Raw genomic sequence first — 18,801 nt, 5'->3', positions numbered from 1 at the left:
GTAACTGTTTTTTTTTTGTTTTATTTTTCTCTTTTTCCATGTTTTGCTGTGCTCGGTACTCTTTAATATCTGTAGAATATAGATCATAGATGTTATTATAGACTTGATCACCCGCGCCCATTATTAGATGAATAGATAGCGTCAATTTTATGTTTTACATTCAAAAATAATTAATGGGACGTTAAATGAAAGTCTTATGAGTGACTAATTCTTGCAACAAAGCTCAACATAATTAAAAAATAGAAATATTGAACGTGTAGTCAGTTTTTTTAATTATTATCTTTCTCTATATATACAATAGCATTATTCTATGATAGCATAGGGCTAGAAACCACAAAATTAGTAAGTAAGTGAAAAGCCGTTACCTCTGGTTAAACCAAAATGGAATGCGTACAACGACTATTGTTTTTTTATTGTCACTTTATGTTGTTTGATAAACTGTGATGTCGAATCACATAAATTTTAAATACTTGCGTGAATTGACGTATAGATATTGTCGATTAATATCCATTGAAGCCAAATGAGGTCGAATCACATCAATTCTTATATATTTGGATAAATTGGCGTCGACTTTTGTCAGATATTGTCGACTAACATCCACTGAATCCGATTGAGGCCAATTGTCACTTCATATTGATTGATAAATTGTGCAATATTTCTTACCTTTTATTAAATTCATCCTTTTGATTGAAATTTTTTACAATTGTTTAATTCTGTGTCCATTATTATTACAAAAGGTACATTTTGTTTCCTTTTTGTGATAGTTTGCTTAGGATTAGCCCTTGTCATATGGAAATGTTGTTTTTCTTTAAAATATTTTACTTCTAGAGTGCAATAGCACGTGCCTCTAAAAAATCTAAAAATTCATTTAATGTTGACAGTTGCAAAGCATCTTTATCTACTTGATAGGCTCTGTTAGTATACTCATCTAATTTTTGAGATAAAATAAAATAAAAATTAATATCATATCCCAAGTATTGATAGTATCGTTTAGTACACTTCTGAGACTACCTAAGTGTTGTTTAACTTTGCTCACAAATTCACGCAATGCATTTGAATTCATGTATATATTCATTCAATACATCTGAATATACATGAATTGATGTAATTCAGGCTCAAACGACATCAAAGATATCAGAATACATCAATAAGTTTGAAATGACAATCGACTTCAATGGATTGTTAATCGACAATATCTGACATAACTAGATGCCAAGTCACCTGAATATACATGCTTTGAGGTGTTTCGATCTCGAACGACTTCAATAGGCATCAGAAGACATCAATCAAACTGAAGCGACAATCGACTTCAATAAGTTGTTAATCGACAATATCTTATATCATTAGACGCTAATTCACCTGAATATACATGAAATGGAGTGATTTGACCTCAAATGACGCCAGTAGACATCAATCAATTTGAAATGACAAACCAGTTAATCAAATCCCTAGTCAACCTATTAATATCTAACCTATATAAATCCGACGAACAGACAAGCATTTGGTCATCCACCAAACGTTTTCAGACCAAATCAAAAACCCATACACCAACTTCCTAAACCAACACCTATGTCAACAACTTCCAGAAATTCCACCACATTACCACAAAGACAATATTATCAGATTCAGAATACATATGATAATAATCAAAATCAAAGTACTATAACTGTGACCAAACAGAAAATTAAAATTTATTACAAACGAGCTCACGACAAGAAACACCTTGGTAGAAATTAACATTTCATGAGAAAACGCATCATCCTAAATTAAAATTACTTATAGATACCGGTAATTTAAGTTCAATTCTTAAACCTGATATTATAGCAAAAACTTTCCAAATTGTGTTAGTTAAATCAATTCACAAATCAAGATAGCTTTGGGTAATGAATATATTGTATATCAATCATCAATTTCAGAATCATTTCATTTTCTTTTCTCTATTATTTGATTTCCACGAGTTTGTCGATGGTATCATAGGACTAAATGGTTCAATAAAAATGAATTTCAATATTGATCTAATTAACAACAAATTAATAAGACCAAATACTGGTTCACCACTCAGATATAGACAAAAAAGAAAACCCAAATAGATTATTCTCAGTATAACAGCAAAAAATTCTGACGAAGTTACCTGTTTCTATTTTTGATAGAGTTGATAAATGAAATACCTCAAATTTTGACTGATGCCGAAAACAGATTTACTTTACTCTTACAAAAATCCAAAATAAAGCAGATCGATCACAACAAATTAGAACAAATCACATGAACGCGAAAGAAAAAGCGGAAATCTTAAAACGAAAATTTTTAAGCATCTTCAAACCGGGCAAAAACAAAGCACGACCAACGAAATTCCAATAAATCAAACAGTGTGGAACATTGGCAAATTCTATTTTTTATATTGCTATATCAATTTAAGTATTTTGGAGACAGTTCAAATTGAATAAAGAAAGCTAACCTGTTTGTAAGATAAGTTCATGTCCACCTTTCACTTATTCCGTTTTGTAATGTGTTCCTTAAACAATCTATTTAGATTTATCACAAAATAAGTGTATGGATATTTTACAAAATCAGTTCAGTTGATTAATGTTAGCTGCTGCTCCATATGTGGACTCCAAGAATCTCAAAAGCCATATCTACCTACATTTACAGAGTTCTTTAGAACATTATGAAATTTGTAATTTATTTTAGAAATTTGTGTTTCAAAATCCAGAGGCAAATCTATCGAAACTGATTCACCATAGTTAAAATTAATTTTCCATGGCATTTGTTTCATCATATAGATATAATTTCATACGAGTATAGACCTACTAGTTCAAATAGATAAAATACATATTTTGGCTCTCCTTGGATCGTCGTTTAAAGAAATATTTCTGATTGATTTGAATGTAAACGGATATAAAAAAGATTGACTCAGCAGTACCTGGTATAATTGACTTAATGTTTGGTCTAATATCAGTAAGTAAACCTTCACATTGATTTTGATATAACCTTTAGGTTAGGTCAACTATTTATAGTTAAATTTAATGAAAAAACAATATATATATATATATATGAGTTCACCGCTTCTAAGATTTGAGACATATTACATATAAAATGTATTGAAATTATTACCAGGACCAGGTATTAGTACCCGTTTCGAGCATTGCCGCTGGTATTTGTACCCATTTAAAATGTGTTAATTACGACACCATAATTCAATTTCAATTTTAACAGTTTCCTTATTTTGTTTCTTGGTTATTGTCACTAAACAGATAATCCATGTTGATAGACAAAAATGGTTTTCTTTACGAATAAACTGATTCTACACACTAATTGCCAAAGATATTACAGTTATGGTGGTCGACTCAGTACATATTTCAACGCATAGAAATTGTACTCTTAAATCAGCTAAAGTCCATTTTACCTGAATTAGATTTCTCCAAAATATTTGAAAGTCTAATCAAAGTTTATTCTGAAGTCAACATTATAAAAAATAGGTTGTTTCCATGTTGATTTATACTTCCAAATATATTTAATTATAACTTATTTCACTTCACATGAAATACACCCCATAGTATCTTCACTGCATGAGTAAAATACTTTCAAAGCATACACAATTTACAGGAACAACTTTGTTTTTATTGAAATTATCTCAAGAAACACAAGTTCAAAGTAGGAGTAACAAAAAACTTATTAAACAGTGTAACAGATATATTCAATATTTACTACAATTATTGATAAAAACTGAGAAGTTCAAATTGTCTTAAATAATAGTTTTACAAGCTCTTGGTCTTTTTACAATGATAGAAAAGTGATAGTAAAAAAGCAGAATTTGAAAGAAAAACAATATCAAATTACCTTCACATTTACTTTTCAACGGTGTTCAATACAAAAAAGTTTTATATTTTACATTTTTGGTAATTCAAATTTCCACCAACCACCGAATGATTTTGCTTACCTGCAATATCAACTCCTCAGAGACTTTGCCTATATTTGCACATTAAAATAAACTTGCTCAACAAAAACTAAATTTTAACCTGGTTCCTTTAAATATTCCCTCCAGTCGGAGGCAGTCAAATTCAGTCAACAAGAAAAAATTGAACCAAATATTTTAGTAACAGCCGCATTTTACAAAGCGCAGGTCATTTATAATTTCAGTTATATTTAAAAATTTCGTCTAAAAAATTGAATTATTTTGTCAATTAGATATTTTCAGATTTGTTAAGACTAAAATGGCAACAATTCTAATTTATTCGATGAATTTTGCAAATATTTATTAAAAACAACTTCAATATTTCCTAGTAGTAGACATTGTAAAAATTAACTTAACACGATTATTTATTCGAACTATAACAATGCAACAGGAAAACTCATGAAAAAAATAAACTCCAGAAGTATGTCACAAAATGATAGTGTACATCATTTTGAAATGTATGTGGAATACAAAACAGCCAAATATGTTACAATCATTTATACATCAAGAAAGGGCGTAATAGAAATTTGAGCTCTTAATAATAATTACGAATTAATTTCCTGATAAAGTTGGAATCAACAGCTACATTGAAGGTAGAATTGGAAAAAGTAGGATAAAAGATAAAGAAATTGTCAACAAGTAATAATGAATGCATTCAAAATTTTCCAGATAATACTAAACACACTATTATTACACTATGTAACGCGCATTTTCATTACTAAATTAATAAAGTTTTGTCTGAAGACTATGCTTTAGTTATCAAAACACATGTCAGACAATGTAATTGTGAGTGGACTGTTCAATACAAATACCACAAACAATTCCAGAAATTTCAATTCAACCTAGATAACCTTTTGAAGCAACAGTTAATATAGCTGTAAATTTCAGTTTTTAGTGAGATCAAAAGGTGTAGCCTGTGAATATTTTGCAAAGCTTTTTGATATTTAAAATTGTTTCAGGTACCTCAATAATTATCATTAATTGCGGCAGTCAATGTTTGATGAGGCACAGCTGGAGATTAGCAAGGTTAATATATTTGGCATTTATAAGGAGTACCCATACTTTTATTAAAAATAATTATTGATATAAATTACCATTAAAACTGGAATATTTTTTTATGAATTATTAAAATCATTCAACTTCATCCTATATTGTACCACCTCCGACCAACAGGGACATAATTAAAAAAAAAATAAAAACTTCTACATTAATATTGGATTAGAGTTGCAGAAGCCAGGGCACTATGTGTCCCTTACCAAAGGTAAATAATATCTACATACAGGATGTCCCACAACTCGCTTGTAAAAGGAGCGCGGCGTTGCATGACGACCTGTAACATTAATTCGTGTGGGCTAGGGAACAAAGATTTTGGTTTCAGTTTAGTCTTCAGCTTATGGTACATAAAAATACATTTTGTTCGAATATATTCCCAAATATAAAACTGGATTGTATAAAGTTATTGTGTATGTAAATGGGTAATTTAAATAAACTGTAATTTGCACAGCCGTAATAATCTTCTTTGTTTTATTTTTAGGAATGTTATGTTGAAAATTAAATTATATAAGTTAGTGTGGATATTTTTGTTTGTTCTATTTACATGCCATATTTTATAACTCTCCATTAAAAATAAATTATTCTGTATTATAGAAAAATATTGAAATTACTAATTTAGTGCAATTTACAGTAGCAAAATTTAGATTCCAATCCTTTAAAATATCTCTTAATACTCAAAATATTTGGTATGTGAATAATTGCATCACCTCAATTGAAAAAGAGGTAGTTATCAATTCACTAAATAACAAATAAAAATTCTATTTGTGTTAATAGTTTTGCTATATTTCTTGTCCATCATGCCAAGTAAATTAAAAAACATATTGTTATTTGCATGCATATAAATCGTGGGTTCTTTTAATTTAACTTATTAGTACAATTGAACAAGGTTATATACCTTGTTTCAAGTCAAAAATTGCTAATTTGGGCCATTGATGTAACCCCTTGAATGGTTCTTTACAAACTTTTTTATAGTAAATTAATTATTCATTTAACAGATATTTTAGATTGAAATAATTTGAGACAAAACCGAAACCAATAATCAACAACAATCCCGGCATCCCTCCAGTAATATGTATGTACAATCAACAAAGAAGCTAAAATGACATATATTTATATATTTAGATTTATTAAATGGAAATAAAACTAAAAGACGAAATTGAGTGGCAAAATTGTAAATAAAAGTACCGTATAATAATAAATCACATTAGTCTTTTTTTGTTTGTTTGCACTATTCGCACCCCCGACCATCGGAACAATGATACATATTTTTTAAAAGTCCGTTCTCAATTGATTGCCGAGAGGTATGGGGCGCATGGCACACGCCTTTTACTTCTATTTAACGTTGCGGCGGGGCTCAGATCTTTTGAATCTTTTCTCCTACCACGACGGGGTTGTTGCGTCGAATTTCTTGGGCTCCCATTTCTCTATAATTAAAGCTGCAGTCGTGTTTATCGCTGTATCGATGGATGGCACAAAACAGTCCTCCGCAACGACATTCAAAGCCTGGAAAAATTTATAAAAATTGTGAAACATTCAAAACAGTAAGACTAAATAATTCTATATCTTAAGAGATTTAGTACTTTTAAATCTAAATATATTTGTTGGTAAATATTTCCTATTGCCTCAATTTTTCATTATTTATAATCAATTTTATTTAACACCTCAACACCAATCCAACAGAATAAAACTTCCATCTACTAAAGCAATATGTCCATACCAAAACAATCTCTAGTGATAATTGTTTCTCTAGATCAGTGAATCCCAACCGGGGAATCACGGTGTTTGCAGAGGGGATTCGCGAAAATATTATAATGGTGGATTTTTTAAAAGGCCATTAAATTCAAAATAAAACAAAAACAAAAATTGAATAACACAAAAAACATATTATTCAGTGCCTGTTTTTTAAGAAATCTATAATAAATTTCAAAATTTTCATTTCTTTTTGCCTTATTTGTTTTTCAAAATTACTCCATCAATATCAAATTACATCAACATTGTATACATTATAATTTATTCTTCTTATGCAAGAAGTCAAATACTATTCTCTTTTTATTACAAACATTTATTTATATTTGAAACATTTTATCAATGTGATTAGTATCACATTCAGCTTATATTTAAAATCATTGCAGCAGTTTTCCCTTCTATGTAATACAATTGGAAATAAATATCAAAGTAAGGCAGTTTACTATAGATTTTAGAATTAGATACTTGTTCACAACTGGGAATTAAATATGTCTTTTACGAGGCGAAAGTGTCACCATTTTAGGTGTACTTAATAGAATTGAGGCTTTGTTTGAAAAATATCAATTTTTGAATTGAACGCCTGCAGATGAATGAGTATGGATGTTTCGATTCTGTCAGCACTTTTCTATCGGAAAATTCAATTAAACTTGACGAAAACAATAAAACGAGTAGATGTGAACATCTGAGCTATCTTCAATTAACTTTTGATGACTATTTTCCCAACAGATGCAATATATCAATCTCAAATAAATGGATATGAAATCCATGTCAAGGAAACCTCTCTAAATATATTGGAAAAAGAAAAACTCAGAGTTATCTTGTGACAGTTCTCTAGAAGGAATTTTCAAAAATCAATTTTTATTTGACAAAATATTCCTTTTCTGTCAAAAAAACCATTGAAGTTCTATTACCATTTTACACAACATATCTATGAGAGAAAGGATTTTAAACATACATATACTTATCTGAAAGATAAATACAGAAACAGTTTAAATGCAGAAACTGATCTAAAACTGAAATTGTCAGATATTGAGCCTAACTTTGAATTGTTTTGTTCTATCAACCAGCCACACATATCCCATCAAGAGTTTTTCCACGTGTAAAACATAGGAACCAGTTTGTTAAATTTATCTGGTTTTCAATTTTTATAGCTATCATTTTAGTCTTAATGTATTTTTTTAAATTTAAATGTTTCACGATTGATATAATCAATTATTCCGCAATATGAAAAATATGTATTCTATCAATTTTTATTGCTTTATTTTTATCTGTCAGTAACAACTACATAGGGGGTTTGTCAAATTTTTTCGAATCTTTCTTTTGGTTCGCTAGGAGAAAAAGGTTGGGAAACACTGCTCTAGATGATATGTAATGCATGGTCAAAATCAATTAAGCCCTTTATATCCAATTCATAACATATATATGTATATCAGATAAAATAATATATACCTGTTAAGCCAACCTTCTTACGGCAGGTGGCACACCGATTTTTCTTTTTCTTGACATCTTTATCACCATCTTTATCTTCACTACAGTTACTGGTGTCCGCATCACCGGTGGAGGCGGCTGCTGCCGCTGCTTCAGCAGCAATCGTTTCTGCAGCAGCTGCATTGCCAGCAGCAATAGCCGCTGCTGAAGCCGTATTCGTACATTCTTCAGAGACCTAAGAAAAAAGATAAGGAAAACATTAGAAATCAAATTATTATTTGGATAATAGGATCACAAAATTCCATTTAAGAAATATGTGATCCAGTAGTAAAATAATCCCTTGAAATTAATTTCACATCATATGGGACAAATTTTATAGTATGAGTTTATCTCATATCGGCTACTATCATTTAAAGAAAATGCAAGCAAAAGGATAGCTGAAAATTGTTAGTCAGCCATATATATATTCAATACATGATAAAAGATAGTAACTGTATATTTAAATCCAAGAGCTAAAAGTTGAAGTATTTGGTAATTTGTGAGATTACAAATGACCAACTAAGGCATTTGGTTCAGATCTGACGGATTATAGTATGGTCAACAAAAAACACACAGAATTAAAAAACTCTTCAACTAAATCAAACATGTAGGGATCAACTTCAAAAGAAATTTAATGAAATTAATAATAATACATTAACTAAATTTAATAAGTCAATATCCATGAAAAACACCTAAAATTATTAATAAGTATTCATATCTGTGCAAAAACAGGTTGAATTTGATTAAGTTTCTTAAGGAAGAGATGATACTTAACTATTAATAAAGAATGAAATTCAAAAAACTAACCTTTGTCAAATAACTTTCTCCTTCTGGTACTAAAAAATTACTGTAGTTTGTGGTTGTGGGTGAAAAAAGTAATGAATCTCCATCAGCAATGGAAGAAACTATGGGGGCAGAAACATTGGAAGTTTCACAAGCTATCAGATTTTTATCTATATCACCATCTGGAATACTTTTGTTGGATGGGGATGGAGATGGAAATGAATGATTGGATGATGACATTTGACTATGAATTTTGACAAATATAATGATTACATGTCATAACCTATACGACACCATTATAGGTAAATAGATCTCACACTTGTGGCCTATTCGACTGCGACCTATTGAGATCTATTGTGGTATTTAAACCCAGACTACATACTCTTACACTTGTTCCGAAGTCGATGAACCTCTCGTTTATTAACTTTCACAGTGACATAAAATGTACTCTACAGTTTTTTACTCAGAACGACAAATAGGTAAGGCAATTTCAGATGCTCATTAACCTTGCCAAGAGGCTCCAAAATATGAGAGGTTTTCCTATCACTATTTATTAGGTCTAGTGAATTTTGGATGTGTTAGAGACCGAAATAAAGGTGAACAAAAATAATTTTATTCAATCAAATATTTAAATTGAACTTGAATCTATAACTTAATATATATAAAATAACTACAAAATGTTTTATTTATAGTAAAATTAGTCGATAATCAGTACATTGTACATCAGTTCATTTATCAATGAAGTATTTTGTCTCGTGTGTTATTAGGTCTGTGCTAGGTTCCGAGACTTATGACCTCAAGTCAAAATATAAAATTGTTCATTTTTTCAAGATTACTGGATATTCTTCTATGATACTTGGTAATAGCTTTAAGGAAATGAAAATCCAAATTTTGTTTGGATGCAATATCTGCCCCTTCCAAAAAAATTCCAAAGAATAGGAGGGATTCTGCCTTCCTACAATCAACGCCACTGGTGGAGAAATGCCATTTAAGTAGAATTTTTTTTGGGATCGCCTGTATCAAATCAAATCTGGTGTGTTTCAAAGTAGGAATTATTTTTTACAGTGATAATGCATTTAACTAATAGATAAAACATTGTACTTGTTTAATGTTTGATATCAATAAGCACACTCAACAAATTCAACAATACAATCAATGTGATGTAACTTATGTTGAATATCATAAATAGAAACAGTTACAATAGTCGACAATAAACATACTCGTTGTACTAAGAGAAAAATTATCTAAATATCCAAAATCATTCCCCACCCCCTATCGACTTGGGGTTATGGTTGACCCCTTGATCCTTTTTTACTCTATTTTACCATAAAAAATAGACATTAAATTTTCAATTTTTCCATATGTATTGTTCTATGATAAAATAATAATTATTTATGTTCACCTCAATTAACAATTATTATAATTGTTCATAATTCCAACTGAATTAATTTCATATATTTTTCACATATTATTTTCACTATTTAGCTGTATTTTTTGTTTATATATTTTCAAATAAAATTTATAATTTGTTGACACACTCAATTCCGAAAATGTAAAATTTTTATTCATTAACCATCTCTATTTTTTTAACAAGGGATGACGGCTGGAATAATTTTTTTTGTGTTCAGTACACTTTTCTTCATTAAACCCCCACTCCATAACCCCAAGTCGATAGGGAGTGGAGGATGATTTTTAGATAATTAGCGAAAAATTAAATAAAAATTACTTTGAACAAATAATACTTCACTATCAAAAGATGCAAAAAACTATTTATAAAAAAAATGTTCTATGAGACCCCCTAGATTAGTTTACTTATTCTTTTGCTAGATTTCCTAATTTTGAAAAATATTCATGGCTGGAAAAAGTCAGCAAAAGTCAGAAAATAACTACCAGCTCCTTATGATCATTAATATTGTTTCAATTATTTGCGACAAACTTTTATTATATTGCAAAATTTTTCTCTTTGTATATGTGTTACCAGATGTCCTAATATGAATGACATTAGCCATTTTCTGCATCCTTCTATAAATAATTATTTAAAGTGGCCTCATGCTTTCATATCCATTGCTAGAAGCCGTAATTGTGTGAAAATATTTAAAAAGCTTTTTTATATCAAAACGACCGGTTCTACTTAATGATTTCATAACTTAATTTTTAATAAATCTTTTTGTCCTCAAAATAGGAACTATCTGTGTTAAAATATCTTACAAAGAGTGTAAATTTCAAAAATATTCTTTTAAATATAAAATACCTATAACTATAGTTATAGATAATAATGGATTTTACCAATTTTGAACTAATTAAAATGACATTTCTAGTTCTATTAATAATACTCGTAATTTGAATATGTCCCCCCTCATTTTTTTCTTTTTTTATAATATTTTGAATGGCATTTCACATTTTTTCCATCATGTTGTCAATAAAAATGAAAAATATGACAGGAAAGTTTTAACAACATCATGATTGAATTTGTTATATCCGTTTATTATTTTGTGAAATTAAGATTGCTGGATTTTTTCATTCAATTAAATCTTGTAGAAGCAGGTATGCGGGTATAATTCCCATTATTATAATTATTGTTCCCACACAATATGACTTGCATATGACATAGAACCATTCTAAATTTGTACCCAGTATATCATGTGAAAGTATAATAATCTTATTTTAAAATAGAGACAATACTTACATCAGTAGGAAGATCTGTTACTGGCGGGGTTGGAATATGACTAATGGTAGGGTGTGCTGCCGTATCTCTTAGAGCGCTTAGACTAGCTGGGGTGCTAGGTAATTGTTGTTTTTTTTTCAAATTCTCCTAAGAACAAAAATAATTTCTATTAGTAAGAGACGATAATGCAGATATAGATGGAGGATCATAATATTTTGTAATCAGTCTATACTTTCGATATGTCGTATCTGATTTTATAATGTTGTGCTAATTAGATTAGACAAAAAAATAACGTGAATTAAAAATTTATTGAAAAATTCTTAGAGAAAATAACAAATTTAATACTAATGGTAAATATAAAATAATAAAAAGAACTTAGATCTTGAACATCATAATACAAAGTAAAATTTTAAAATGAAAGTAGTATAGGAAAAATCATATTGATAAAATTATTTTAAAAGACACCAAAATATACTGTAGAGCCTGAATAATTCGTACTCTGGTTAATTCTAACTGTCGACAGCCTCTACCTTTTCCTTAACGAACATGTGACTCGAGGCAAACTCAAAACTTCAACTATACCTAAAAAGTGTGCCATATTTGACAGTTTGAGTATCTGGAACTTCTCTTTTCCTTAAATATTGAATTAGAAAAACGACAATTATTGATTTAAAGGAAAAATAACAGAAAATACGTTCGTTTGGGCTAGAAGGCGACATTCGTAAAAGACTAACAGGTTCTGATTTTAATGCAAGTAGAGGGTAACAAGATAATTTTAAGGAGCGTTATAAAATGCGCCAACTGAAAGCATCAGGTGAAAAAGTCTTTGGTAGTGCGGAGGATGTCTATCCATTCCAAAAAAAGCTCGAATCAGGATTATTTGAAAGGTTCTGCCAAATAAAACTTTAGCCTGTTCAGCTGAGACTAGTGCTTCTGGATCAAAGATAGTTAAAAAAAGAATCACTTTTATGCGTTGCGCTAATTGAACTGGGAATTAATAAATTACAGTTTCTAGTCGTGGGGAAGACCAAAATGCCAAGATCTTTTGGATTCGTATCAAGGGCAAAGGCGTGCTTAGGTAACTAAAATGGTTCGGAGGACGTTTCGTTAAAAGTAACACTACAAGATTTTGTAAAAAAGTTTTTTTTCACTAGCGCAATGTTTTGATGACGTGCCGTTGTCTCTCAGCAAAAAAAATTGCAAGTCTGTACGGCTTGAACAATTGATTGCAACTGAAAATTATGGGTTCGACGTGGAAGAGGAGAATAGCCGAACTTACGCAAAATACTAACGAGTCTTTTGTTGACGATTTTTCAGCTTTAAATTTCAATAAAATTCCTCGTAAGTTATGTATTTGGATTGGTCTGACGATAATCACCTGTCTAATCGAAAAGACGATGATGCATAACAAGGGAAGTAAATAGAATTTATCACACCAAAATCAATAAGTAACTTACACCTAATACAGGGTCATTCACGGGAATCGGATGTTTTTGAAGTGGGTTGTACACGGGCGCTCATGGTGGGAGGGGCACGTGACTGGTATCTAACGTTTCCTTTGTTCATAACATTCACATTTCAGTAATTGAGATGGAACCGTGGACGCTAAACCAACGCTTGTATGACAGTTTTGTGCGAAATGACGAATCCGTAACTGATGTTTAGCGAGATTTCCGCCGTCAATTTAATATCCATCGTAATGCAAGTGTCCCTTCTCGTAACACAATATTGCGATGGGTAAACAACCTTCGGACAAGTGGATTAATATTGAAGAAAAAACCACCGGGCACCCAACGAACTGCTAACACTCCGGAGAACATTGAACGAGTAAGGGAAGCCGCTCTATTCAGAGGCATTCTGAATATAGACGAATTTCTGATATATACAGATATAAATTTCCATCCTTACAAGATAGCCATCGTGCAGCAGTTACAAGAGCAAGATTCCCGGCAGCGATTACAATTTTGTCGATAAATGCTTACCATTTTTGAAGAAAATGAAAATTTGATATTGTTAATAAGTGACGAAGGCCATTTTCATCTGAATGGCTTCGTCAACAATCAAAATTATCGGTATTGGGCCGAAAGAAACCCACATAAGCTTCACGAGAGACCACTTCATAGCCCAAAGGTGGTTGGTTATCTGGTGTAATTTTTTGAAGAACTTGACGCTGCCGTAACTTAGCAGCTGATCGTTACATTGCAATGTTGAATACGTTTTTTATCCCCGAGTTAGAAAACCGATGGATTGATTTTCAAAATGTGATATTCCAGCATGAAGGGGCCACAGCGCACACAGCGACGTCAACAATGACTGTTCTCCGTAATTTGTTCCCGGGACGGATCGTTTCCAGATTCGGCGACATTCCTTGGCCCCCAACTTGAGTAGTTGTGATTTTTTTCTGTGGGGGTTTCTGAAATCGCGTGTGTACAACAATAAACCGCGTACTTTGGAGGACCTAAAGATCGCAATCCGTCGACACGTCAGCCAGATTGATGTAGACATGCTGCAAAGAATTGAGGCCAGTTTCCGTCAAAGGCTACAACAATGTATTGCCCAAAATGGACATCACTTGCCGGACATAATGTTTCTGTGGGGGTTTCTGAAATCGCGTGTGTACATCAATAAACCGCGTACTTTGGAGGACCTAAAGATCGCAATCCGTCGACACGTCAGCCAGATTGATGTAGACATGCTGCAAAGAATTGAGGCCAGTTTCCGTCAAAGGCTACAACAATGTATTGCCCAAAATGGACATCACTTGCCGGACATAATGTTTCTGTGGGGGTTTCTGAAATCGCGTGTGTACAACAATAAACCGCGTACTTTGGAGGACCTAAAGATCGCAATCCGTCGACACGTCAGCCAGATTGATGTAGACATGCTGCAAAGAATTGAGGCCAGTTTCCGTCAAAGGCTACAACAAGGTATTGCCCAAAATGGACATCACTTGCCGGACATAATTTTTCGTAAGCGAGTAAGTAACAAATGCTATAATTTAACAAATGTTTCTGTACCAATAAAACTTTTTTAAAGTGAATATTCAATTTTTTATGATTATTTTAAAAACATCCTATAACATACTATAATCCGAACGCTCCGCAAGTCTAAGCAGGGGTTGTATTTTGGTGGTTCGGATTATAAAGGCTCTACTGTATAGTATAAACTTTATTTGAATATTGAAATTATTTTCGAAATTTTTTCTAAAGATCCAACAAATTTTACTGTAAACGTAAACACCATTTTCTAATAAACACACATACACAAAAAGATTCAAGTTTTGTAAGCATTAAATAAACATCAGTTAGAAAAGTCAAGGCTTACAGGGTAGTATAGAAGATGTCAAAAACATACCTTGAAACATAGTGAACACAGCCCATCCGTTGCGGGGCTACCATAAAATCCGCATCCGGATCGGCATAATGCCTGCATGGGGTTGGATTCACGCTCCATAGCGTCAGTAAAATGTCTAAAAATACTTCAAAGGGATTTTATTCCTTGTTAAATAGGTATCGGTACCACAATCTTGATAAAAACCTTTTATTCTTCGGTTTCCTGAGAGGTTAGAAAGGTTACACCCTGTCAGGAGAACACCATTTAATCAAGGAATTTTCTGAAACAAATTTTCATATAAATAGAGCAGATCATGTAAAATACCGACAGTATTTAAATAAATCAACATAAATTTGTTTAACTAAAAAGTTGGTGTAAGCATACCAGATAAGCATGTTCATATTTCAAATAAATTTTAAAATTATTGGGAAATATTTACGATAATATACGCTGGAACAGCATGAAGATGATATTAAATATTCAAGACATCGTGAGATATAAAATAATGCCGAAGTAGGCATAAAAGTTTTTTTGTTAGATTTGATTTCCAGTCTTAATAAGTGAGGAATTACAAATAATATCATTGCTAGTTATATCTTTCGCGTTACAGCTAATAACCAAAATCTGCTCGACCGCATTTTATACCAGAATCCACTAATTGGGCAAAATAGAAACGATTTTTATTATTTTGGTACATTATGTTTCGACAAACAATTCACTGGCTGCCAAGCAAAAACCTATAGGAATGTAATTACTAATTACAGTTCTGGATTTGGCAATACTACAGAGAAAGTAAATAATTTCAACAATTGTGTCAACACCTGTTTTATGAGTGAAATTACAAACGAAAAAAAAAAAACAGTACAGTTAAGCGAAAGCAAATAATGTTATGGTAAACAACAGTATCCGAGTTACGATTACCATCTACTATTTCCATAGTATAAATTGAGTAATAAAACATTCATCTCATGTTTCGCTGATCCTATAAAGAAATTCTCAATGTTTAAGACATTTAGCTTCTGATATTCCGTTTCAACAACAGCCTTTCTCCTGTAGATTCCATGTGTACCATCTATTTTTAATCGAGTCCTTAACTAGTATTTATAATTTTCCTTCCACATCGATAGTTGATTACAAAATATCAGATAAAAAACAGGGAGGGTTAAGTACTTCTTAACGAGTATGATATTCAATCAAATATTTATTTTTTAAGCAATATTTCATTATTTTCCACAAGATTCTCTCTCAGCATACTGAAATAACCTAAGACCCAAAAAACTAGGAACCGTCACTAACATATTCCGTCCGGAATCGCAATACTTTTGTAAATTTTTAATAAGCTAGGTTTACGTAAGAAAAGGACATCAGTTCTTATTATAACAAATGGGTAATTATGTTATTAGATATAAATACATTAAAAATTAGATATTAAATTATAAATTATCTAATGTACCTTCGATATTAAAAAAATTTATTTTCTATAATTAAAATATTTAGTTTATATTACCTAAAAATAAATTTTTATTCACTATTAATTCTTAACGCATTTTATAAAACTTTAAATTGGCACGTGAATTTTTAACACTGACGGTTGCTTTGACATTTTAATGTATGTAAGGGAGGTTTTTCATGGTATTATATATGGCATATATATGGCGATTGTCCAATTAGTACGATAAAATAAATATGTTTGTTTCGTACTTAGGATTTTCGCGAACTAAAAAGAATCGAAGAGAATCTGAAACGAGTTAGGAATCAGAGGAAGAAAAATTTTAAAAAATTTTTCGTATATATATTAGGGATGAGTCGATTCTCGATACCACCGATTCTTGGACATTGATATCGGTATCGAGAATCGATCGCAAAAAGTCGATATCGATACCAGTAAAAGGACGGAAAATTATTTTTTAATCCATTTTATATTGTTATCAAAATGAAATTATCATATTTTGAAAAATAATTTATTGAAATATTTGTTTAAACAACAGGATTCGGTACATTTAGTGCGCCGACAAAGTAGTTCCATATCGTCTTTAATATATTAGGTGTAGAGTGTAGCAAAATCCTGTTTTTAAAATAACTTGGATAATGATTTTTAATATAATAACCAAAAAACCAAAGAGCTAAACGTAAAGTATGTGTTTCCCTCTGTTAAGGATTGGTCCAATTTAATTTGAGAATAAATGTTTATTAAACCATTGTTTGGTTTTTATTTGCGAATTTGCCTCATTTATCCCTGTATAGGCATAGATATTCATAATTATGAATCTGTTTCTAGTAAGGGAATTTTTTTACGAGGGGGCTATTATACATCGATGGTTTCGGTATCGGGGTATTGAGAATCGATTTTTTAGGTATTGGTATCGACACATCGTATCGATATGTTTATGATACCAAATGTTTTTGATTTTAGGTCTCTTCTGTTTCAAAATTATCAAAAATCAAAATTTTAAGCGTTTATCAAAATATAATCAGTGATTTTTTAAGGGTTATAAGATTTAAGATTAAATCTTTCCTACATTTCTTAGTATTTTGTAGCTTTCTATCCTTTAATTCTGGAAGTATCCGTATTTTCTCTCAAGCCGACAACCTCGCAAAGATTCGGGCAGTCTGTTGTTCGCTTATTTTGTCGTTGACCTTTTTTGATTAGCATTAATCACTTTATTTTTTAACTATTTTACTTTTTTATCGCCGAGAATTTATTGACTTGGAGCTTTATTTGAGTTTTCTACTTCTTAGACTATTTTTGTTCTCATTCTGTACAGTCGTTGTTTACGGACACTTCAATTAAATTCCCAATTTAGCTAAACACTATTACCATTCGAAGTGATATATACATACGAGGGCCGACGTTGTGAATAATTTTAAAAAATGTTGTCAATAAATATTTTTTAAGTATGGAAAGGTAATAAACAACAACACAAATTAAAAAGGAGCTAGACACCGTTTACGGTGACTGCACGAAATAGTACTGGATGTCCGTCGGATTAAGATTAGAGAGATAGAAAAGGCTATCAGCATATTAAAACAGGGCTTTTGTCAACCCCGTGTTGGGTGTCGGGTTTACTTACTTTGATTCGAAAACGTATTCAAATGAAGAGCTCTACTATCAGAATTAATTTCAAACATGCAACCAGATTTGAAAAAAAGGAAAGTGATTTTTCATTTTCTCACAGTTAGGTGATCGGCATGGTTGAAAGTCACGAATTGTAGTTCGAATTGGTTGGTCACTAATCGTATTTGCCAGAGGTAATCGCATACGTAAAAGCCTATTTTGATTAGAAAAACAATTTCTTGATTTTTTGTTAGATCTTTTCAGATAACCCTCGTACCGTAACAATATTACCTCTACTACAATCTTATTTCTATGAGTTGCGCCAGTATATATTCCGATCCTCATTCTTCCTCTTTGTTTATAACAATTAAATCTTAATATGCATATAATTTCATTTCTTATTTCTGTTTAATTAATTATCAAGTTAATTGTTTGGTGAATTTGGTATATGGTATACCTAGTTCCTTATTATTCGGTTGTACAATCACCTTATCCAATTGTACCAAGTTGAAAGATTGATCATTACCTTATTTGTGAAACCTTGAAAATGTAAAACAACATATCCTACTTAAATCACCTTCTAGAACAATAAACAATTTAAGACTATAATTAAAATCGGCAACACTGTTCGATGAACATATGAACGCTTTTATCTCAAATCCAGTTATAACCGGATTTTGCGCGAATCGCAGGTGCCTTGTTTACAAACAAGCGAATCTAGAGACGAAGCGAAGGACGATAGGTTAC

The 18,801-nt window shown here is 31.0% G+C and overlaps 1 protein-coding gene across 2 annotated transcripts in view; it reads right to left on the bottom strand.

Moving 5' to 3' along the window:
• Positions 1-3,672: 3,672 nt before the first annotated feature.
• Positions 3,673-18,801, bottom strand: part of LOC130448321 (AN1-type zinc finger protein 6) — a 39,694-nt gene continuing 24,565 nt past the window's right edge. For both annotated transcript variants that reach the window (XM_056785609.1, XM_056785608.1), the window contains exons 2-5: positions 15,021-15,279; positions 11,688-11,813; positions 8,201-8,414; positions 3,673-6,508 (exon numbers count right to left, since the gene is read on the bottom strand). In XM_056785609.1, coding sequence (XP_056641587.1) covers positions 6,360-6,508; positions 8,201-8,414; positions 11,688-11,813; positions 15,021-15,119 — 588 coding nt within the window. In that variant the 5' untranslated portion in view covers positions 15,120-15,279 and the 3' untranslated portion in view covers positions 3,673-6,359. The remainder of the gene's footprint in view (positions 6,509-8,200; positions 8,415-11,687; positions 11,814-15,020; positions 15,280-18,801) is intronic.

Source organism: Diorhabda sublineata, chromosome 8 (genome assembly GCF_026230105.1).
Source record: "Diorhabda sublineata isolate icDioSubl1.1 chromosome 8, icDioSubl1.1, whole genome shotgun sequence".
NCBI lineage: Eukaryota > Metazoa > Arthropoda > Insecta > Coleoptera > Chrysomelidae > Diorhabda > Diorhabda sublineata.
The sequence above is the reverse complement of the archived record's forward strand: the minus strand, read 5'-3'. Positions and strand labels throughout refer to the sequence as shown.